Source organism: Cucurbita pepo, chromosome 14, assembly GCF_057944985.1.
Source record: "Cucurbita pepo subsp. pepo isolate OVF chromosome 14, ASM5794498v1, whole genome shotgun sequence".
Classification (NCBI taxonomy): domain Eukaryota; kingdom Viridiplantae; phylum Streptophyta; class Magnoliopsida; order Cucurbitales; family Cucurbitaceae; genus Cucurbita; species Cucurbita pepo.
In genome coordinates, this window is record NC_141811.1 from 2,764,241 (window position 1) to 2,787,165 (window position 22,925).

A 22,925-nucleotide genomic window follows, 5' to 3' on the forward strand; every position below is an offset into this window, starting at 1 on the left:
AAACTCTTTTAGGAGGTTGTCTAATATAGAATTGTTTTAGATAAACACACTCAATTTTGAAGTTATCATGATTGAACTATTGAACATGGTTAGCATAAATAGTAATTTTAATTATTTTAAGCTTTTCTCAACTATTTATATCTTCACGGTCACTCTCATTCGAGTGCGGTGTACTTCTTATTTACTTCGAAATTTTTGTAGGGCCAAAGAGAGAATTTAAATACTAAGTATCAAAGTACCCAGGTTGAAATTGAGAACGATATCCTCCATTTAAATACAAGTATCAAAGTACCCAGGTTCCAAACAAAAAAAAAAAAAAAAAAAGGGCTCAAAACAAAACAAAAAGGGCCCGAGTTTAGTGGGCCTCAAATACCGAACGATAGACCCGACCCGACCCGACCGACCGCGCCAGCCCATTTTAAGAAAAACCCTAATTGTAAACATCATCGCCACAGAATCATATAAATTGCAACGGCGGCACTCTCGCTCCATTTCTTCGGAGAGAGGCTGCTGGAAACTCAATCGTAGAGATTTGCTGCTCAACCGCCGTCCCAGGTTTCTCTTTTGAACTTTGCAGTTTTGTTTTTTGTTGTTATCTACATTGCTTATTGTTTATTGTATTGTATAGTTATTAAGACCATAACTTTTGCTTCATTATGATGAGAATTCTTAATGTGTACAAGTTATAAAACTAGGTTATCTATTTCACCTCCATTTTTGTTTTTGACTCCTGTGGTTGAATTATTTTTGCCAATATTCAAAACATTGTTGTGTTCGTTCAACATATTTGTTTTGGACATTCAGGATTACCGGAAGTATGGCGTACGCAGCAATGAAACCGACTAAGGCAGGCTTAGAAGATACGCAAGAGCAAATTCATAAGATCAGGATTACGCTCTCCTCCAAAAATGTTAAGAATCTCGAAAAAGGTATATATATATATATATATATATATATTTTGTGTACTTTGGATTAGTTTTGTTGTTGTTTTTTTTTTTTTTTTTTAAATTGTAATTAAGTTAATATGGCACTCAAATGAGATTGCATCTTTGATTCTGTAGTTATCTGTTAACTTTGATGTGAAGTAAGTCGGATGTTACTTGGTAATTTTTTTTTGCAATGATCTGATTATTAGTTATAAGCGTGAACAAATTGTAGAGAGATATTATTGTTGGGTAGAATGGATGTAGGATCCCTATTACTTGTTGACTGCCGAACATTATCCTGGAACTGTCAAATAACTTCTTAGGATTGCAGTCTGTTTTCGCCTGATGTTGTTGCAATTTTAAGTCCTCACTTTATTGACTTAAAAGTGCGTAGTTGGCCTATCATGTAGTTGAGTTTTTCTTAGTTGTTCCAATCGGCGCCTTTGGAAATTCGTTTGACATCATTTTGAATCAATAGTTTGTGCCGACTTGGTTCGTGGTGCCAAGGACAAGAGGTTGAGGGTCAAAGGACCAGTAAGAATGCCCACTAAGGTTCTACACATTACAACCAGAAAATCTCCATGCGGTGAAGGTACTTTGTTTTCCATATACCTATGATTTTCCGAACTAATCCAATGTGATATATCCATTCTAAAAATCATTGATACCTTAAATCCGAGTGTGTTGTTGATTTCATCGTTAAATTCATCCCAATTCTTATTGAAATAATTCCTTCACTTGTTTTTTCATTGCAGGTACCAACACCTGGGACAGATTTGAGCTACGCGTCCACAAGCGAGTTATTGACCTTTTCAGCTCTGCTGATGTAGTGAAGCAGATTACCTCTATCACCATTGAACCTGGTGTGGAGGTTGAGGTCACCATTGCCGATCAATGAATGCACTCTTTTCATGTTTTGCCTATTTTTAGTCTCATTAGACAGTTGTTACTTTTTGAGTCTGGATCATACCTGTGAGGGTTTGTGGCGTTTTAAATGCAATAGTTGTTCCCATTATATGTTGAAGCTAACGACATTGAGAGTTTTCTATTCCTGCCAAAAAATTTCTTGCGTTAGAACTATGTTAATTACATTATCTATGCAGATTCTGTATCAACAGCTGTCATTTGTCCTAATTGAGATTTTAAATACGCGGTGCTTTAAATCCAGACATCACGATTCTTTCAATTGTAAATCACACGAGCATATATTTTTTTTTTTTTTCTCGAGGTAACTTAAGCTTCAACAATTTTAGTCGTTTCTGCTGTGGTAGTGATTTTGTAGTAAGGTTAAGTGATTAGTAGTCTACACTTAAAATATAAAAAATAAGGATATTTACATTTTAATTGAAACATAAAAATAATTAAATTTACACTTCAATTAAAATATAAAAAATAAGTAAATTTACACTTCAATTAAAATATAAAAGATAAGTCAGTTTACACTTTCAAACTCCTTTCCGAGTAGGGCTTCAGCTCTCTCTAACAGGGACCTCTTCTTAGAGTTGAATCAGTGAAAGTTTTCCAAAAGCAAAATATTTTATTTTCGTCCCACATCGGACAGGACGGAAGATGAGACGGACAGACTGTGTATAAAAGGAAACGGAGTAGCCACGGATTCCTCACTTACCTGGACGGGGTGTATGAGCGATCAAGAAGGCTCATTGCCTGGGTTGGTGACCTCCATTGCACATTGGGGAGGGGTGCCCGCCCAAGGTCTGCTCATAGTAGCAGAGCCTACGTCATAATTTGTGGCAGTGGGGGCCTGCGTTCGCGCGGCCCCTGCCCAGTCCATAGTAAAAGTAAGCATTTCCTTCCATCGATTTAATTTTCTTAAGATTAGATAAATTTCTATTGGTTACAGTATTGTTTTAATGTTAAAATATTTTTCTTTAACTAGGCGAGAACAAAAGTGTATTTGGTTCTAAATTAAATCACAGAGTTAGTTAATGGCGCACATAGTTGAAGAAATGAGCCCCACTAGACTCTCATTGGAGAGCCAATCCCCGTGTGACAGTTCATCCGGGAGCCTCCCTCTTATGAAAAACTAAGCTTCTAGTTTCTCTAAATAGTTATTATTACAGTGTGTTCATCTGTAAATCTGTACGCACATTTTGGCGATAGCACTAAATTTTGCAGATCAATTATTTTTGTTCGTTAAGATTCGTCATCTCGCTTCCACATTGGTAGGCAAGATTTTAAATCTCTTCCGGTAGATCAAAAATATAAATCTCAAATATATTATTTTAAATAAATATAATTCGTTTAATTACTCTCTTCGACCCAAAAGTTATTATACATCATATGGGCCTCTTAATGGGCCTGAATATTGGCCATATACTGCCAAACGCAAGATTTGGGCCGCCGGCCCGCTACTCTGCCGTTAAATGGGAAATTGCCCGTACCTAACTGATCTTCAATTTAGCTCAAGTTTAGGAAATATTTATTAAAATCAAGTGTTAAAATAATTATAAAACTAATTTACGTTGTCTATTTTTTTAGTACATATATTGTATGCCAAGCCGTTATGATATTAGATAAACACGAATCTATATACCGCATCAGTACTCCATTAATGAAAGTTTAGGAATGTAATAAAAGTTTCTAGAAGATTAAACTATTCTTAAAAAATATCAACTTTAGTCTAAAAGTAATTCGTATTATATCTTTAAAATTAGTTGTTATTTCAAGGAATATATTTGGATTTGAAGCCCATTTGAACGAGGAAATGTGAGATCGGAATAATTAAACTGTATAATTAATCCCTCAGAGAGATCGGAATTTGTAATCATTCACATCACAAACATTAATCAAATCTACTTTTTCTTTTAGTTCAATCAAAATTCAAAATCATCATTTTTTACGTCTTTTTCTTTTTTGGGGTAAATATTAATTTTCAGATAACTTTTAGCTGATTGTGGGAAACTTTGCCTTTTACTGCTGTTCATAAAAAAAATCACTTGTGGTAAGTATTTACCGTAAAAAGTTGAAAACCAATTTGGATGTGGGTTAAATTATTTTAGTGGAGAGAGAGAGAACTTATCTATCATAAACCAAAGTATAATAATTTTGAAAAGCTATGAAGCTAATGTTCGGACTAAAATGGTAATTGAATCCAATTTCAAAGTAGGGCAAATAAAAATGTAAGCGTTGTTAGACATAAAATTGAATATTTTATTAACGTATTTAATACTTTTTATAATTTTTAAAAAATATGTATATTGAACCTACAGTATGAGAAAAGGCGCGGAGAAAGATTTATCTCTGTTAGCTAAATTAGACGGGAAATGAAGATTACATTCCCTGTGTACAAATTGCAATAAATATATAAAAATTTCAAAAGATGGGTCCTACCCATACCAATATTATTGATCTAAATGTAGGGTCGTTATCTTTAAATAAAAAGATGGAGTGTAAAGAATGTGGAGTAAAACGAGAGATGTAATTTAGTTGGTTAAACGGTGTGGGTCTAATTAATTACATTGGACTTTAATTTATTTTTGCATATAACTCAATTCAACTCATTTACTCGAATCCATTTTCAGCCTTACATTACCTTATATTAAAATGCACATATTCAATTCAACTCCCATTCCTAAATATACTCCTCTTTTTATTATTGCTACTTTTATTAATCATACCCATTTCACTATTCATTCATCTTTGACCACCAAAACAAAATCTCAAGTTTATTTATTTTTAATTATTTTCCATATTTACCAAATACATTAATATATTTTTATTAATAAATATTTTGACCAATTAAACTATATTTAAATTAAAATAAAAAAATTTAAATGATAAACATATTATTAAAAAACTTAGGAAAAAATGAAGGCAAAGGCATATATGTTATATAGTTGGTTGAGAAGAGGAGCGTGGAGCAGAGCAAATAGTAACGCACCACTTTTGTGATGACGCGTTTGAATCACGTTACCCTAAAGTGGGGTCCACTTGGAGGAGTGGAGTGGGCCCCAGTGAGTGTTCACAGTTTGTTCGTGTTTAGGGTCATCGCAGCTGGGGCCCACAAAGACGTCGCAATCAATCTGGGCTGTACAATGCCAACGCTATTTTCATCCATCATTACTCAGTGGCCGCGCAATTTACTCCTTTGATTATTATTTCAATCTCACCAATATTCCTCTAAATACATTAATATATAATTCATTCATTATCAATAATTAATCAAGATTAAACGTCTTAATTAAAGCAAAAAAAAAAAAAAGACTTGTTTAAATTAATTTTTATTATTTTAGTTAAAAAAAAAAATCGGTACATTGACCAATAGTCAAACATGCTCCGACAGAATATTCTCCGTGGGGCCGGAGATGAAACGGACGGTCCAGATTTCAGATAACATAAAACACCTTCAACTTTGATGGACCTAACACTACGAATGTCCGTTTCTAAGCAAACCCCTCTTTTCCACGTCAGCCATTTGCTTTTTTGTAATAAATTTAAAAAATTACAGGTTCGAGAATGCCCTCGTTTTAAGGACTGCCACCGGAATTTAGGACACCGCGAGGCGGTCCCACACCCCTTTTTTTAATTTAATTTATCGTATTTTTTTTGGGTTGTATCCATAATTTATAGTAGACATCAATGTTACGGTGGCAAAAATAGTCGATTTTATATATATAATTTAATAATCATTAAATCATATTTAATAATATTAATACCTATTCAATAAAATATTGAAGTATGACTACTCAAATTTTAAATACATGTTTCTAATAATAAATAAATATATAAACAAAGCTTCCACGTGGGAGAAAAAAAAGTACACGTCGGATGAAGGAGATTCCAATTAAACTGGTTCAAATCATTATGCATACACGTCATGCGTAGATAACATTGTTAATTACACGTCATTATTCAATTATTAATGTACTTTTTACTCTCAATTTTTCATTAAAAAAAAAAAACGATCACTGAAATCCCAACTAATTCTCAACTGCAAAAACGAATATTTATTGAAGTGAATCAGATTTAATGATATTTTCCATTATTAGTTTTAAATAACCAAAATAATTGTTATGAGTATCATAATTAGTATGTTAATATTAGTTAAATTAAAGTGGAAATAAGAAGAGGACATTCGTAGATATAGCAGTTTAAGAAAAAAAAAAATTAATAAATGACGTGGTAAATATTAGAAATAGTGAGTAGCACGTTTAATAATCAATTATTAACTATAATTTATTGACATGAAATATAAATCACTGAAAAAAATAATTTAGCACCTATCAAATTATTGTTAATAACTACCATACTATCTCTATATGATTAATCTATTAAATAATTTAATTACCGTATCTTGACTTTTATATTAATTTAGATATTATGTTTCTTAAAACGTGACAATTATAGATTTTATTAATCAAATGAGAGACGCGATAGCAAAAATATCGAAATGTCGAAAATACCCATGTGGACTGGACCGGACCGGACCGGATCCATTTTCCCGCGATGCGTAGGCCCCACTTTTGCTCTTCCCTTCGCTTCCTCAAAAGAATCTAACTGTCCTCCATTACCTCGCCGATCAATGCCTTGTTTTTCCTTTTCCTTTTATTTTTAAAATAATAATAATTAATAAAATCCATTAAAATTTTGAATTTTTGAAATATATTCCCTTCTCTTATAAATAGATGTGGATCTCACACGCTTGTCATTTTGTAGCCTTCCTCAACCCCCAAATGGAACCTTCACTAGTTCCGCCCACCGCTATCTCTGTCCTGCTACTCCTCCTCCTCCTCACTCCGGCCGCTGCCTGGCGCCCTTGGCCTCATCTCGCCAAATCCAACGCCTCCGATGACGCCCTCGTCGCCGACTCCAAGAAATACGAGGGGTCGTCGGAGTTCGTTCACTTGAAGTACCACATGGGCCCAGTTCTCACCGCTAATATAACCGTCCACATTATCTGGTACGGCACGTGGCAGAGGAATCAGAAGAAGATCATCCGCGAGTTCATCAACTCCGTTTCCGCTCCCCATTCCAAATCCCCGTCTGTCTCTGGCTGGTGGCGGACTGTTCAGCTCTACACTGACCAGACCGGAGCCAACATTTCGAGCACGGTTCGGCTCGGCGAAGAGAAGAACGACCGGTTTTACTCCCACGGAAAATCGCTGACCCGGATGTCCATTCAGTCGGTGATTAAAAGTGCCGTCACGGCGAAATCTCGGCCCCTGCCGATTAATGCCCGGAACGGACTCTACCTTTTACTGACCTCCGATGACGTTTATGTCGAGAATTTCTGTGGGCAGGTTTGTGGGTTTCATTACTTCACGTTCCCTTCAATTGTAGGTTATACACTGCCCTACGCTTGGATTGGGAACTCGGAGAAGCTTTGTCCCGGTGTTTGTGCTTACCCATTCGCGGTGCCGAGTTACATTCCGGGGCTGAAGCCGATGAAATCGCCGAACGGCGATGTTGGAGTGGATGGAATGATCAGTGTGATAGCTCATGAAGTGGCGGAGTTGGCATCGAACCCACTCGTGAACGCATGGTACGCAGGCGGAGACCCGATAGCGCCGGTGGAGATTGCCGATCTCTGCGAAGGGATTTACGGGACCGGAGGGGGAGGGTCATACACGGGCCAGTTGATGGACGGTCATGATGGTGCCACGTACAACATGAATGGGATCAGACGTAGGTATTTGGTCCAGTGGGTTTGGAATCATGTGGTAAATTACTGTACTGGCCCTAATGCACTGGACCAGTAGTAGAGGAATATTTCTCCCGTTTTTTTTTTTTTTTTTTGTTTTGTTTTGTTTTATCGTCTTTTTAATTTGGGACGGGGGGGTATATTTTTGGAGTGGGCTTTTGGGCTTCTGGGGGTTGTGGGCCTTGTGGGCCTTGTGAGGTCTGGCTGTTAATCAGTAACTTAGTAGTTAAAAGGCAGTTAATGACGTGTTAATAAGAAGATTTCCCTAATACTAATTTCGTATTTATGAAGCTTGAGAAAACAACGAACAAATAGAACCACTTTTCCCCCATTAAATTATTATTTTCAATATATTTAATGGAATTTGTTACATGCATTTATGTAACTATATGCATTATTTTTATTCATTAATTGTTACATTAGATGTAAATCTATTTCAAATAATTGTTGCATTTTTATTTTAGTTGTAGCAGTTAGATAGTCCAACAGTGATCCTTTAATATGAATATTAAAAAATGTCCACACAAATATATTTGTTGATGTCAAACAAAAACAGATTTTAGTTGAAAAAAGAATGAAAAATTCCTTATAAAAGTATTTTATAAGCTTCAAAGGAAAAATCAAACCCAACCAGCATTGTTTATTATTATTATTTTGAAAATGTTTATTATTATTATTATTATTATTATTTTGAAAATGGAAGTTTGAGTGAAAATATCTAAAATTTAGTAAGGAAATAGAAAAATATCTAATAAAAGGAGGGGGGGGGGGGGGGGGGGATTAAAAGTAAAAGTAAAAAAAAATAAAGTAAAGGTGGTGGAATGATTGAGGGCAATTGTGGTGCGAGTAAAAAGTGAGATAAAGGTCACAATCAAACAACTAGAGAGAACAGATGAGACATTAGTGTAACGACAATTTATTTACTTTTTTTTTTACTGTTTGTGCATGCATACTTGAAATAGTTTGAAAGAGAAAAAAAAAAAACATATTTACCATAATTAATAAATATTCTTTAGTTGGAATTCCAATAATAATAATAATAATAAAAATTCTTTACCATGGTTAATAATAATGACAAGTAGCTCAATGAAATTCAAATTAATGTACAAAAATATAAAATTCAAAGCGTCAAATTTCCTTTGAATTTTTTGTGTGTTTATTGGCATTTGAGCCTTTTTTTTTTATTTTCTGATGTTACCTCTGCTCACACGCTTCTTTTTCCCCAACAAAAGCTGCCCCACGTTTCTATTTTTGTTTCTATATTTTCTTCTGTATTTATTTATTACCCTAATTTCAAAAAATAAAATTTAAAAATTATAATGATTAATTTTACAATGGGGGATTAAATACTTAAATACTTAGATAAATTACATCTCATTAAAATTTCACATAATTTTATTTTCAATTTCTAGAGATTTGGTGCCAATCGAAATATATGCGTAGGAGGATGACACGGAACGCCAGAGGGTGCGTAAGACTCGACCTACGTGTCAGCCGCAAGAGATGGTGATGACACGTTGACACTCGGCAATCACCCCATTTTCCACGTATATATTCCTCTCTAATTTCCACGTATATAAAAACCCCCTGTATCTCTGAATCAATCAACATGCTTTCTCGGCTCTGTTCCTACTCCATTGGAGCTTCTTCTTCTGCTTTCTTCGGTGGTTGTCGCAGTGCTGAGTTTAGAAATAGTTTCATTCCGCGCAGTTGGGCCATCGGCGGTGTTGGGTTAGTGAGAAACATGGCATCTGAAGGCCGACAATTTCCTCCACAGAAGCAACAAGCTCAGCCTGGCAAAGAGCACGTCATGGACCCAACTCCACAGTTTACCAGCCCAGATTACAGGCCTGCCAATAAGCTTCAGGCACCTTTCTTTTCAATCTAATTTCATCTTTAACTCTCTGTTTCGTCTTCAGTTTTGAGGTTTATGGGTGCAGGGGAAAGTGGCGCTGGTGGCGGGCGGAGACTCCGGAATTGGTCGGGCTGTGTGTTACTGTTTTGCTTTGGAGGGCGCAACTGTGGCCTTCACGTACGTCAAGGCCCAGGAGGACAAAGACGCCAACGACACTCTTGAAATGATTAAGAACGCCAAACACGACTCTGCCAAGAACCCGTTGGCTATAGCGGCTGACTTGGGGTATGACGAAAATTGCAAGAGGGTGGTTGATGAGGTGGCCAATGCCTACGGTCGGATTGACATTTTGGTTAACAACGCTGCCGAGCAGTATAAGGCGAGCTCCGTTGAAGATATCGACGAGGAGAGGCTCGAAAGAGTGTTTCGAACCAATATCTTCTCCTACTTCTTGACCACCAGGTAGGTAGTAAGGAGTAAGGAGTACCACGTTGGCTAATTTAGGAGAATAATCACGAGATTATAAATAAGTAATACATCTCCATTAGTATCATATTTAAATGGAGAGGATATGAAAATCTTATGGTATCTAAGATTTGTTGTTTTGAGTTTAATAGGCATGCATTGAAGCACATGAAGGAAGGGAGCTCCATAATCAACACGACCTCGGTGAACGCCTACAAAGGAAACGCGAAGCTGCTCGATTACACGGCCACCAAGGGGGCAATTGTGGCGTTCACAAGAGGCCTGGCGCTGCAGCTGGCCACCAAAGGGATAAGGGTCAACGGCGTGGCGCCAGGGCCAATATGGACTCCATTGATTCCGGCCTCCTTCGACGAGGAAGAGACTGCTAATTTCGGGTCTCAGGTGCCCATGAAGCGAGCCGGGCAGCCCATTGAAGTGGCTCCCTCATACGTCTTCCTTGCCTGTAACGCTGATTCCTCTTACATTACCGGCCAAGTCATCCACCCCAATGGTAAGCTATTATATATATATATATATAATTAATTATTTATTTATTTCGTATTTATTTATTTGTGTCTTTTTGTTTTGTTCAGGTGGGACTATAGTGAATGCTTGAGGAGGTGGAGGAGTTCGAGCTCTGGAGAACGTCATAGTTGTATGGATTTTGTTAGGGAACTTGCAAGGAAAATCCAAATAATGTAAAATATTCCTACTTCAAATAAAAGTTTTTCCTTGCAAAAAAAAAAAAAAAACATAAATATAATATGTGATTATAAATATTATTGTGGTGTAGTTAATTAATAATAATAATTTTTTGTGATGGAAAATCCAAATAATGTAAAATATTCCTACTTCAAATAAAAGTTTTTCCTTGCAAAAAAAAAAAAAAAAAAAACATAAATATAATATGTGATTATAAATATTATTGTGGTGTAGTTAATTAATAATAATAATTTTTTGTGATGGAATATATTTTAAAATTTTAAACTTCCAAGCTTAAGGCCAAGAAAATAATTGCGTATCAAAAAAAAAAAAAAAAAAAACTGAATTATTATCACTTTAAAATTATGATTAAAACGAAATTTATTTTAGGGCTCATACGGTGAGGAAATAGAAAATAACATAATCGTAGACTTCCATTGGTGAAATCGAAGTCCCTTTGAAGCTGGTCCGCCCCTTGCGCGAGGTCTCAACGTGGATCCCACTCCATGCCCGGTTTCATGGCGTTCCTGTCCGGCCCATTTATGATCAATCTCCGGAGGTGACCTTGACAGCAGCTTGTAGCTACGTGGGTAGCATTGGTTTTGAGCCCAACTCAACTACGCACTCTAGGTGTTCGACCAAATGTCTCACTGAAAAATTTTAATCCCATGAACCATTCGATCTTTCTCAACTAGAATACAGCTTCTGGAAGAGAGCCGGAGATCAAAAGATGTGGAGACGAGTTGCTTCAGTCTCTCATTTAACGTTCGCCCACAAGTCCACTGTCAATAAGGCAAGTAATTACGTCTACTCTGATATCTCGAGCTAGCTAGCAATGAGCGGCTGCGGCCAATGTGTTGATTGCTCTTCACTTTCTTCTGGGAGCAACTTATTTCATTGGCGTGTTTGGGTTTTGATTAGAAGAATAATGCGTACTCTGTACCCTTAAAATGGGTATCTCTTACAACCATAAGCATTTCTCGTAGTTTATGAATATTTAGGGATTCCATTGTTCTCCATGCTCCATTTCTCTAGTTTTAAGAAATACGTCTCACTGAAGTTTGTTCTGTAAAATTGCTCCGTATAGAAACTGTGTTCCATGTTTTTTTGTCTTATAACCAGTTTTACCTCTTTTATTGCTGTTACCATTGCAGAATGCGTGTACGTTCAAGTGTTGGGAAACATTTACCACTGAAGTACCCAGAAAGGTAATATGATTTTGCCTAGCCTCACTATTGTCTCCGGATTCTTCATATCATGCAACAGTTCCTCTCTTAATCACATGGAAAATACCTCAGTGCTCACGCGTTGAAGCATTTGCTCCCACATTGAAAAGATTTATATGCACGTCTGTTGTTTATTTACGTCATTCTGTCTACATGTTTGGAGTAATTTTTTGGATTGTTTTTTATTTGGGTGCAGGAAAAAACTACCCATCAAAGAGCTAAAACGCCATTCATAACTTTTGTATTAGGTAATGTTCACTGCTTTTTCCTCCTTTTCGAAGGATTCTTTATTTATATTTTGTGGTCAATTATACATAGTTCCGTCATAATCTAGAAGGTGACTAGGAAGCCAAGGGTGAACATAAGTTCATCTATTTTGGAGTTCTTTTCCTCCAAGGCTTATGGCTCAAAGCATTTAAAAGTAAGGTTCATAGCTCTAGCAATGACATATGAACCTTGCTTAGTCAGCTTCAAAATCGCCATGTTTGTTTCTCAGTGGGGGTTCTTCAATATTCCAAGTACATGTATTGTTTTGTTTTAATATGAAGCTGGATGAGGAACTGAACGAAACGGGGGTGTAATGTGTCTTAAGAGTTTATTAATTCATTGTCGTGGAGGTCCCTAGTTCAGCCTTAAACGTAGTCAAAAGTGACTTAAATGTCGAATAAAAAGTGTACATTGTTTGAGGGCTTCAGACAAGGCGTTGAGCCTCGATTAAGGGGAGGTTGTTCAAGGGGATCATTGTTGAGGACTATTGGGAGGGAGTCCTACCTTGGCTAATTAAGGGGATCGTGAGTTTATAAGTAAGAAATACATCTTCATAGGTACGAGCCTTTTTGGGAAAAACTCATGCTCGAAGTGGACAGTATCATAAACATCAAATTCTCATGCCCACAATACTGGCTATACTGTATGGTTAAACAATACGCAAATGTCAGGATCTGCATAAATAAAGGGTTCTTGTAAGGAAGAACAGAAGAAAGGATGTCCTCAATTTCAATGAGATGGCCTAGATGCTTATATATTAGGCCTGAATATACTAAAACTGGCAATGCTTTCAGGTGGCCCTGGAAGTGGCAAAGGTACACAATGTATGAAGATTGTTGAGAACTTTGGGTTTACACATTTGAGTGCTGGAGATCTATTAAGGAGGGAAATAGCTTCTAATAGTGCAGATGGGTAATTATGCTTCGTTTTCCATATTGAGAAAACTTCCATATCCATCTAACCTCTGACGATGTCTATTGATTGTGAATTTCTATTTTCAGCATCATGATTCTCAACACAATTAAGGAAGGAAAAATAGTTCCTTCGGAGTTGACGATCAAACTTATTCAAAAGGAAATGGAATCAAGTGACAATTATAAATTTCTCATTGATGGGTTCCCACGGAGTGAGGACAACAGGAAAGCATTCGAACAAATTGTAAGTTTCTTCTATACCATACTCTTTCTATTCGGTTCTTATTTCCTGTGGTGAAGATTTTTTTTAAGAAATCAACTCTAACTGCCCAAAAGTCTATTGCTAGCTGATATTGTCTTCTTTGAGCTTTTCCTTTCGAGCTTCTTAAACGCGTTTGCTAGGGAGAGATTTCCGCCCAAGTCTATTGCTAGTTGATATTGTCTTCTTTGAGCTTTCCCTTTCGGACTTCTTAAACGCGTTTGCTAGGGAGAGATTTCCACACCCATATAAAGAAGGCTTCGTTCTCCTCCCCAACCGATGTGAGATCTTACAATCCACCTCCTTCAGGGTCTAATGTCCTCGCTGGCACTCGTTCCCTTTTTCAATCGATGTGGGACCTCTTAATCCATCTCCTTCGGGGCCTAGTGTTCTTGCTGGCACACTATGTTCACCCTTTTTGGGGCTCAACTTCCTTTTTGGGGCACATCACCCATTTGTAATAACCCAAGCCTACCGCCTGAAGATATTGTCTTCTTTGGGCTTTCCATTTCAGGCTTCTCCACACTTCTATTAAAGTATGCTTTGTTCTCCTTCCAACTGATGTGGGATCTCTCAGTACTCTCACAAATACTGAGGTCTTACGATGGAAAATCACATATTCCACATTTTTGCAATTTAACATATATGGTTGAGAGACCTGCTTGGTGTATAATACAGTTCTGTCATTCATGATGCAGTTTGGGGCAGAACCAGACATTGTACTCTTCTTTGACTGTCCAGAAGATGAGATGGTGAAGCGGGTGCTCAATCGTAACCAGGTAACTAATCATTCAGTGTCGAAATCTCTCTCACCGTTACCATCTCAAAATGACATATTTTGCAGGGAAGAGTTGATGACAACATTGACACAATCAAGAAAAGGCTGAAAGTTTTTACGGCCTTAAATCTTCCTGTAGTCAATCATTATCTGGAGAAGGGAAAGCTTTACAAGGTATTTTATTCAACTCCTTCTAGTGTTGGAGGCATGCTGCTATTATTACTTGCCTTGACCAGTTATTTGAGCTTATTGAATCCAAATTTATACCTTTATTAACTGCGAAAATGTTGCAGATTAATGGAGTTGGAACAGTGGATGAAATATACAAACAAGTTCATCCAGTTTTTTCATCATTTAATTTTGAGGTATTTGGTTTCTGTTTTCCACACGTTGTTGATCATCTCCCAAACACACTTTTTTTTTTTTTTTTTTTTGACGGGAATCAATTTTGTTCAGAAGCAGGTTAGAGTATGAAAGTGTTGTGTTGTTGATTAATCGGCTTACGTTATAAGTTACGTGGAGCATGATCCCTGTCTGTCCCTGGAGAGAGTTACCCTTCATTTCCGTTGAAGATCATTGTGAGTTCATTTCCCTTATTACAGCTTTGTTTTGTTTTTTTTTTTGTTTTTTTTTGGTCACGTTCATGATTACTGTGAAAAATATTTAAAAATTGCAGACACAAAAGTTAAAATAAAATTTTATTAGTCATAAATAATTAGTTAATTTTTTTAATGCAAACTCATAATTCAAATGTTAATAATAATAAAAAAAAAAGAACCATTAGGATTAAAATAGTCCAACAAGCTTCATATATAAAAATTAAAAGACATTGTTTAGTTTAATAATTGTGAGAGAATCCAAGGCCTTAAGCTTTAACTACGAATTTATAATAGGGGAATCAAAGACCACCGCATGATGCAAAATCTTGGAAAACAAAATTTAATCCCAAATTGATGTGTAATTATTATAATAATTACATTTTAATTAATCACCTTATAGGCTTATAATGTAAGCAAGAAATGGAACCGACTTACTTTAAGAACACCCTGACTGTAGACTTGACGGCCCTGCCCCACCAATCTAGCACGTATTAACTGAAATTCAAACCCAATTTTACTTCAACTTCCAACTACAAACTTCCATTACATTATTTTCTTATAATTTAAAATTATGTAGGATATTCTTTTAAAAGAAAACTGAAATTTAGGTGTGAAAAATTAATAGTTGTAATGATATTTAAGGACACGTCACACAAGATTTTTTATTTATAAATAAATGAAAAAAACAATTATTGAATGGGAGGGAGGGTCCAGACATTATTATTACGATTGCAACCTAACTATAGTACTATCCCCTTCCAAACCTGCTTTCGATTTTTTTTTTTTTTTTTTTTTTTTTTATCATTTAACCTAAAGTTATTCAATTATTTTATTTACAAATAAAAGTAATCAAATATAGAAAGAGAAAAAAAAAAAAAACATGTGAATTAATTTGACTGATCTGCCCAATTAAAAAACACGAACTTAGAATATTCGAGAATAAAATGAATTAACTCAATTATAGCCGGTGATGGTGGATTATTTAAGGAAATTAAAACTTGTTAGAGAAAATTTTATACAGTTTTTTCAAGTATATTAATAATATTAATATAATATAATATAATATCATGTGAAAGCCGACAAAAGCATGAAGCTGCTAGTGAGCTGGTCTGTGTAATGTCGGCAGGAAAATATTGGTCCTTCTCGTATATTTTTTTCAAAAATATTTATGTACTTTCTTTATAATATAAATATATTTTGGACAGAAAATCCTATTCTCATCTACCCATTTATTTTACTTTGACTTTCATCCCATTTTTTGAAATGCATTTTCAGATAAATCCCCTTTTATTTTCTATCTCTATTTCTTTTTAATGACCTCTAATTTCATATCCACTATGCCTTCCGTTATGTACAAATGAAAAATTGATATTTGTAATTAAGTTGACACATCAAAAGATTCTTCTTTTAATAATTTTTGTTTTGTAGCAAAAATAAATAAAAAATATTATGATTTTGACTGTTTTGTTGCTTCCATTACAACAATAAGTCTCTATCTTTGTTCATGCAGTCCTAAATGCTCTGTTATTATAAACTCATTTTTAATTGTGTTTCATTGATTTAATTCATAAATTCAATTGATTTTTAACATTTAACCAAAGTAGGATTTTAACCCTTTAATTAGATATTCTAAATTATTTTAATTAAATAAAAATATAAACATGTGTATAAAGCATAGTTATTAGTTTTAGTACATAGTTGAGAAATGACTCTCAACAATCTAGGCGGTGGTGAACCATATAAATTAATGATTTTGTATTAAATGGAGATTGTGACTAAGAGAAAGATGATATAATTCAAAAATGTTTATTTTAGATCTTTTATAAAGAAAATATAAATTTATATAGTCATTGCCTTATATTATATGAAGTTTTTAAATAAAATTTCCCGTACTTATTTTTATTTATTGATTAATTGGTTGGTTAGTAAGGTTCTGGAAATTAAAAAAAAAAAAAAAAAAAAAAGTTGTAAAAATAAATAAATAATGTTTTTTAAAATTAGCATAATTTAAAAAACCAAAAAATTATTTAATGATAAATTAAAAGAAAAAAAAGTGTGAACATAAAAGAAGAGGGCAACGCGATTTCAAAACGTACAAATTACACGGATTGCCCTTGCGTTCAGACCTCCTCCCGTTCGCTATAAATACACGACCCCCAATTTTACGGTCGACAAACAAACCCTTTATCTCTTCTTCTTCCCCTTTGCGTTTCTGCAGATCTCGCAATGGCGAAATCCGCCTCCCTTCTCCTCCTCCTCTCCATTCTCACCATCGCCGCCACCACCAGCGCCGCCCGTAACGGCGGAGCTTCCAATTTCATCAAATCGAAGTGCAGCGCCGCAACCTACCCTGACCTCTGCGTCCAATCCCTCTCAACCTTCGCTTCCACAATCCAACAAAACCCTCGCCAATTAGTCCAAACCGCCCTAGTCGTGAGCCTCTCACGCGCTCAATCCACCCGATCCTTCGTCTGGAAAATGACGAAGTTCAGTGGCTTGAAGAAGAGAGAGTATGCGGCCTTGAGGGACTGTATGGAGGAGGTCGGCGACACCGTGGATCGACTAAGCAAATCAGTCGAGGAACTGAAGCGCGTTAGCGGATCGAAGCAGAAGGACTTCCAATGGCACATGAGCAACGTGGAGACTTGGGTGAGCGCTGCCATGACCGACGAAAACACTTGCTCCGACGGATTTGCCGGCTCCGCGCTGAATGGAAGAATCAAATCTTCGATCAGAGCTCGCATCGTGGATGTTTCTCGAGTCATAAGCAATGCGTTGTCTCTGATTAACAAGTACGCTGAAAATGAAAGTTAAGAGATGCGGTTTCAGGTTCTTCGAATCCCTACACTGCTTCTGCATCTGAAGATGAATTAGATGAATCTGTCAAGAGTTTGATGTATATTAAGAGAGTTTTAGAGTGTTTTGAAGTGGTAAATGCAACCATAACGATGTAGTGCTTGCTCTGTTTTTGGGTATTTTCTGTGCAACTGTAATAGATAAGTCTCGTTTCGGTTTTGTCCTAAACAGAAAAGTTTTAGCTAATTACTCTATATTTCTGGGTTTTTCCTTTTCCTTTTCTTTGTTATTATCATATATGGATGTGTATTCCTTGTCACAATAAAAAAAAAAATGTAAGCATTGTGATGTGTGCCTAAGCCACTAAAGCATAGAAAGGCTTTGATTTTACACTTCTTTAATGCTTGTGTATATCTACAAAATCTTTGTGATTTTTTACCAAACTTCCTTTATAACTTCAACTTTACCAAAATTATACTATGATTACACTTCCCACTTTAATCAACATCCATAAGCTTAAAATCATCAAATAATACATTGTTTTATCTTAATATAAATATTTATATCTACCTAATATTTTGATTTATGCCATTTTTTTTATGAACATTATTTTGAATTCTATCTTTGAAAAGGGAGGAACAAAATTAAATGTTGAAAAGGAGGACAGCAAAGTAGGGCCCTCTCCATTCCTTGATTGAAGGGCTGGACATATACAAAATAAAGAATAAAACAAAAATAAATTATTTAAAATAAAATGAAAAAAAAGTCCAAAGGGATAAACATGGAACAACACTGCATGTGAGTTTGAATTATGATATCACGAATCTATAGAAAGCTGTCTTTCATTTTTTTTTTTTTTTTTTAATTACAATTAACACTCATAATATCTCTATTTCTCTCACAATAATTGTGAGTGACAAGTTTCATCATTTGTACCAAAATTGTCCGTGATCTTCTTACTGTATGTACTAATCAATTCAATATAACTCAGGGAGTAAGATACAAATTAACTTTCTAATCCGTCAGATGTTGATATATATATTTGTCTAACTTTTTAATTTGATAGAAAGCATAACAAAAGCTAAAATTTGGGTGTTGAAAGGGTCTCATCCTTCAAGTAGAGTCCAAAGAATCGTTGGATTTGTTTCAACCTAAAAAGAGCAAATCCATGCTTCTTCAGCTGTAATAATAGTGTCCAACAGAGTAACATCTTCGACGTGCCCCCACAAAACCAGTAAACCTCATAGCTCAATGGAATTACCACTCCCATGGTAAAATAAGTATGAGAGTTCAACTTATATGAGTTGCTTTATGCAAGCTTCAAACGATCACTGCTTAGCTTCCATCATCGGGCAAGCGAGAGGGTGGTTGAGCTAATAGCGATCTTGATTTCCTCTCTATTTAATATTTGAGTTTATATGTGAGATCTTACGTTAATTAGAGAGGAAAATGAAGCATTCTTTACAAAGATGTGGAAACATCTCTCTAGTAGACATGTTTTAAAACCATGAGCCTGACGGTAATACTAACGGACTAAAGTAGACAATACATGCTAGCTGTGGACTTGGGCTGTTACAAATGATATTAGAGCTAGACAGCTAATGGTGTGCTAGCGAGGACGTTGGGCCTTAAAGGAGTGGATTGTGAGATCCCACGTTGGTTGGAGAGGGGAATGAAACATTCGTCATAGGAGTATGAAAAATTCTCACTGATAGACGTGTCTTAAAACCGTGAGTCTTAACAGTGATACGTAATGGGCTAAAACAGACAATATCTGCTAGTAGTGGGTTTGAGCTGTTACAAATGACATCAGAGTCAGATACCAAACGATGTGTCAGCGTCCGCCCTAAGGGAGTGAATTGTAAGATCTCACATTGATGGGAGAGGGGGACAAAACATTTCTCTCAATGACGTGGAAACTTCTCCCTAGTTGACACATCTTAAAATCGTGAGACTAACGACGATACGTAACGAGCCAAAGCGAACAATATCTACTAGCGGTAGACTTAGGTTGTTACACTATCTAATCTACAAATTTTTAATATGTATCTTCTCGGTACATCATATCAAAATTATAAATAAAAGTTGTAATAATTAATTAATAACTTAGAATTAAATAAAATTGAATTTTCATCAAGAGAAATAAAAAAAAGTGTTAATATTATCAATTCTTTTAATTGATATAACATAAAGTTATAACTTTACTCAAAATCCAAAGCATACAATAATAATGACTCAATGTATAGTGTAAAGGGAAAAATGATAATTCAAATTCCATAATGAAATTATATTATATAGTTTTAAAAGGGTTGTAAACAAGATTAATAGCTGCAACTATATATCATAATAATTCATTCATCAAACATTTTCTCACGATGTTTCTTCTAAAATTCACCTCATCATTTGTACTTCAAGTTGCTAATGAGAGACAAGGAATTACTAGTCTGCCTTATTACATTCACACTACATTTCTTCACCGCTTTCTTCACCGTCGATCTCACCTTCCACCCCGCGCCCCCGCTCAACCCATCGGTGCACGTCATAATGTCGGTCTCTGCCGCGCTCAACCACGTCTTGATACTACTCAACTGGTTAACAACATATTCATTAGAATCTAATTTAAAATAATTTGATGAAATTGAAAGTTTATGATTAACAACCTGAAACTCTACATTGTCAGCACGATTCAAGCTTTTGATAGCAGTGGTAGCTCTACGAAGCTCGTAGATGGAGTCTTTGAGATTATCGATGCAATCTCCGATGACCTCGGCTTCATAGGGCGACACCTTCCGGCGAGATAATTTGGAGATTATGGAGGTGGCGTTTTGTGCAGCTTTGAGGGAAGAAACCACGGCAGCCCTACAAAGCTCTTGTTGGGTTGTTTTGGTTTGTGAAGAATATAAGGAGAGTGCGGTCTCGCAAAGGCGTGGATATGGGGTCGGCCTGCAGGCCTTTCTGATGTGTGGTTTCACCGGCTGAATGGCGGAGGAAGAAGAAGCCACGGCGGAGGAAGAAGAAGCCACGGCGGAGGTGGTGAATGTGGCAGTCAAAATGAAGAAGAAAAGGATTAGCAAGGATTTCATTATGTCTCTGCCTATAGAATCTATGAGGGTCGTGTTTTTTTATGGTGAAGGTTATGGAGATAATTGCAATATTTATAGGCACCCACAAAAACATGAGGGTTACAAAAATTATGTAAATAATTACTAAATATGAATTTCAAATACTTTTAATCTAATTTAATAACTATTTTATTTTTAAAACTTTAATTTTATAAACGATATTTATGAGGAAAATTTGTTGATTAAAATGAGTTTACATGTGAGCTAAAATAAATTTCATTATTCTAAATCATAGAAAGAAAATATTATATATTATGAGAAAAAAAAGTAGGCATAAATGGCATTGGCAGCAATTAATTTCAACCCTAAAGTAGAAATAATTATTTTCAAGAAAGGAGGAAAATACGGCGATAAATGTGCTGTCCTTTAACTTCAAATTGGAATAATTATTTAATTTTTTTAGTGAATTTTATTTGATGTTATCAATGCTAATAATCCAATAAATTTGCAAAAAAAAAAAAAAAGAAAAAAAAAAAAAAGGCTAAAGTTGAAGGAATCTGAGACGTGCAGGTCTACGGAAGAGGCATGTGCCCCATTGGAAAAGTCAAGCATATGAGGATCAAACCGTCCAAAAGTCAAACAATCCCCAACAGTCCAGCGTATAACACACATGTCACGTGCACTTTACTGCACATGAAATGCTGCTAATCTCGCGCTGGACCGCTGGTGTATCTCAACTTAAGGTACGGTCTGTTTCCGTTAATTGCTCCCTTCAAGGGTAGTTTGGTCAATTTACCTCGCAAACATTCCATGATATTATAGACATGGAGGATTTGCATGCAAAAGGGGTTTTTGGTCAATAAAGAGTCACATTTTCAATTTTTATTTTAATTAATCCCCTAAATATCAAAATTTCAATATAGAGTCGTTTTACAACTTTATAACAAATGTTTTGTCCTCTCTCTGACTGATATGAAATTTCACGTATACCGACCACTATTAAAAGTAAAACATGGTTATAAACTAAAATTGAGACTCGGAGAGAAATTTAATACTAATACAAAGTTGTCTATGTTTAATATACTCTAAAGTTAGAACATGATTGAAGGTAGTGTTGAACTTGGTAAGATTATTGTTGTGGAGTAACGTATAGAGTGAATTCTGCCATTCATATAAAATCATGTACGATAACTCTATCACATTGTACTGGATTTGTCGTACTGGTTAACTTTGACACAATGTATCAAGTGAACAAATGTTGAGCAAAATCTTGATTAATAACCAGAAGGTCAGCTCCAAGTCAAGATGATGCCTTTCAAATAAGATGACTTTAGGTTCAAGGTATTGTGCGAGTCTCCATCTCAGTAGACATCTATGAGTCACATGAGTCAGCTAGCTATCTTTCAGAAACACATGGATAACTCTTTCCTACCCATAACTTCGTTTCAATTTAATTGAAGAAAACAAAAAATTGAAGTATAAAATTGGAATTTTATTGTAATAAACTTGTATTTTAAGGGTTTAATTGGAACAACGATACATTTTTCAACATTAAGAATTTCTTAATTTGAGGAAATCCGATACAACATAAAATTTAAGAATAATAGACAAATTAAACTAAAGCAGTGGGAATAGAGAATATAAAATCTAGCCCTATAATATAAAAAAACTATATATTATAAGAAGTATATGTATGAAAATGGGTAGCTTTAAATGGCGTTTTGATTGGGTTGAGCACGTCACATGGGGTTCGAATAGGATATATATATATGAACAATTAAGTGAATTATTTTGCAATTTCAACACATCATAACCTTAAATGCTTTTGTCCATCTAACCAAACCTGTCACACCAATATTGTACACTCTTTTATTTTATTCATTTTAAGATTAATCGCGTCTCTTAATATCTTATAAATTTACCCCATAAATTATTTAATAACACTTTCTATTAACGCTATTTTAAGTGCAAAAATTAATAAAAATTAATACGTTTCTTAAGAGAATATTAATTGAAAATGAGTATCTATAGCCTTCAATATAAATCTATAATCTTCTCATGAGAATATTAATCAAATGATTAAAATTGATTTAAAAAAAAAAACGTTGTACAAATTAGACTTTATATTTTATATTTAAAATAATTTATGCAGCCTTCGAGAAAGCAAAGTTGGAAACGGTTGGCCCAAATTTGGACGTTGATTGGTTCCACGTCATTTTCTGGGCCCATCAAAATTAATGAAAATTTGTCGTTATTTATATATCCATTGAATTTTGGTATATTTATCCACTCAAGATTATGTTTCTCATTTTTTCACTTTAATAATATCCAATTATAAATTTTTTTAATATATATATATATTTATTTTAAATTTCAGCAAGAGTTTATATGATAGAAATTTATTTATTAATCATA

General features: G+C 35.0%; 6 protein-coding genes and 1 non-coding gene across 9 annotated transcripts; 6 read left to right on the forward strand and 1 right to left on the reverse strand.

Annotated features, from left to right (window-relative positions):
• The first annotated feature begins 428 nt into the window (after positions 1 to 428).
• Positions 429 to 2,093, forward strand: LOC111809690 (small ribosomal subunit protein uS10y). Its single transcript, XM_023696072.2, has 4 exons — positions 429 to 555; positions 805 to 929; positions 1,405 to 1,518; positions 1,682 to 2,093. The coding sequence occupies exons 2-4, from the start codon at positions 818 to 820 to the stop codon at positions 1,822 to 1,824; spliced, it is 369 nt and encodes a 122-aa protein (XP_023551840.1). The 5' UTR covers positions 429 to 555; positions 805 to 817; the 3' UTR covers positions 1,825 to 2,093.
• A 452-nt stretch (positions 2,094 to 2,545) lies between these two features.
• On the forward strand, positions 2,546 to 2,709 carry LOC111810972 (U1 spliceosomal RNA). Its single transcript, XR_002817487.2, has one exon. It is a non-coding gene; the product is annotated as a U1 spliceosomal RNA (small nuclear RNA).
• Positions 2,710 to 6,556: 3,847 nt separating this feature from the next.
• On the forward strand, positions 6,557 to 7,869 carry LOC111810359 (protein EXORDIUM-like 3). Its single transcript, XM_023697068.2, has one exon. The coding sequence runs from the start codon at positions 6,572 to 6,574 to the stop codon at positions 7,643 to 7,645; it is 1,074 nt and encodes a 357-aa protein (XP_023552836.2). The 5' UTR covers positions 6,557 to 6,571; the 3' UTR covers positions 7,646 to 7,869.
• Positions 7,870 to 9,177: 1,308 nt separating this feature from the next.
• Positions 9,178 to 10,670, forward strand: LOC111809685 (NADPH-dependent aldehyde reductase 1, chloroplastic). Its single transcript, XM_023696064.2, has 4 exons — positions 9,178 to 9,454; positions 9,528 to 9,904; positions 10,060 to 10,418; positions 10,501 to 10,670. The coding sequence occupies exons 1-4, from the start codon at positions 9,197 to 9,199 to the stop codon at positions 10,521 to 10,523; spliced, it is 1,017 nt and encodes a 338-aa protein (XP_023551832.2). The 5' UTR covers positions 9,178 to 9,196; the 3' UTR covers positions 10,524 to 10,670.
• Positions 10,671 to 10,987: 317 nt separating this feature from the next.
• LOC111809687 (UMP-CMP kinase) lies at positions 10,988 to 16,056 on the forward strand. 3 transcript variants are annotated; one of them, XM_023696068.2, is made up of 9 exons: positions 10,988 to 11,402; positions 11,764 to 11,817; positions 12,032 to 12,083; positions 12,897 to 13,014; positions 13,104 to 13,260; positions 13,974 to 14,054; positions 14,120 to 14,227; positions 14,347 to 14,418; positions 14,513 to 16,056. In XM_023696068.2, exons 1-9 carry the CDS (start codon positions 11,340 to 11,342, stop codon positions 14,525 to 14,527), a joined length of 720 nt encoding a protein of 239 aa, XP_023551836.2. In that variant the 5' UTR covers positions 10,988 to 11,339; the 3' UTR covers positions 14,528 to 16,056. The 3 variants fall into 3 exon arrangements, with proteins under 3 accessions (XP_023551836.2, XP_023551837.2, XP_023551835.2); XM_023696069.2 differs by having other exon boundaries at positions 14,516 to 16,056; XM_023696067.2 differs by having other exon boundaries at positions 11,283 to 11,402; positions 14,510 to 16,053.
• A 761-nt stretch (positions 16,057 to 16,817) lies between these two features.
• LOC111809689 (21 kDa protein) lies at positions 16,818 to 17,702 on the forward strand. Its single transcript, XM_023696071.2, has one exon. It carries the CDS (start codon positions 16,879 to 16,881, stop codon positions 17,464 to 17,466), a length of 588 nt encoding a protein of 195 aa, XP_023551839.2. The 5' UTR covers positions 16,818 to 16,878; the 3' UTR covers positions 17,467 to 17,702.
• Positions 17,703 to 19,694: 1,992 nt separating this feature from the next.
• Positions 19,695 to 20,566, reverse strand: LOC111810633 (pectinesterase inhibitor 4). The gene is made up of 2 exons (XM_023697367.2): positions 20,109 to 20,566; positions 19,695 to 20,036 (listed from the first exon to the last, which is right to left on the reverse strand). The coding sequence occupies exons 1-2, from the start codon at positions 20,529 to 20,531 to the stop codon at positions 19,848 to 19,850; spliced, it is 612 nt and encodes a 203-aa protein (XP_023553135.2). The 5' UTR covers positions 20,532 to 20,566; the 3' UTR covers positions 19,695 to 19,847.
• Between the last annotated feature and the right edge of the window lie 2,359 nt (positions 20,567 to 22,925).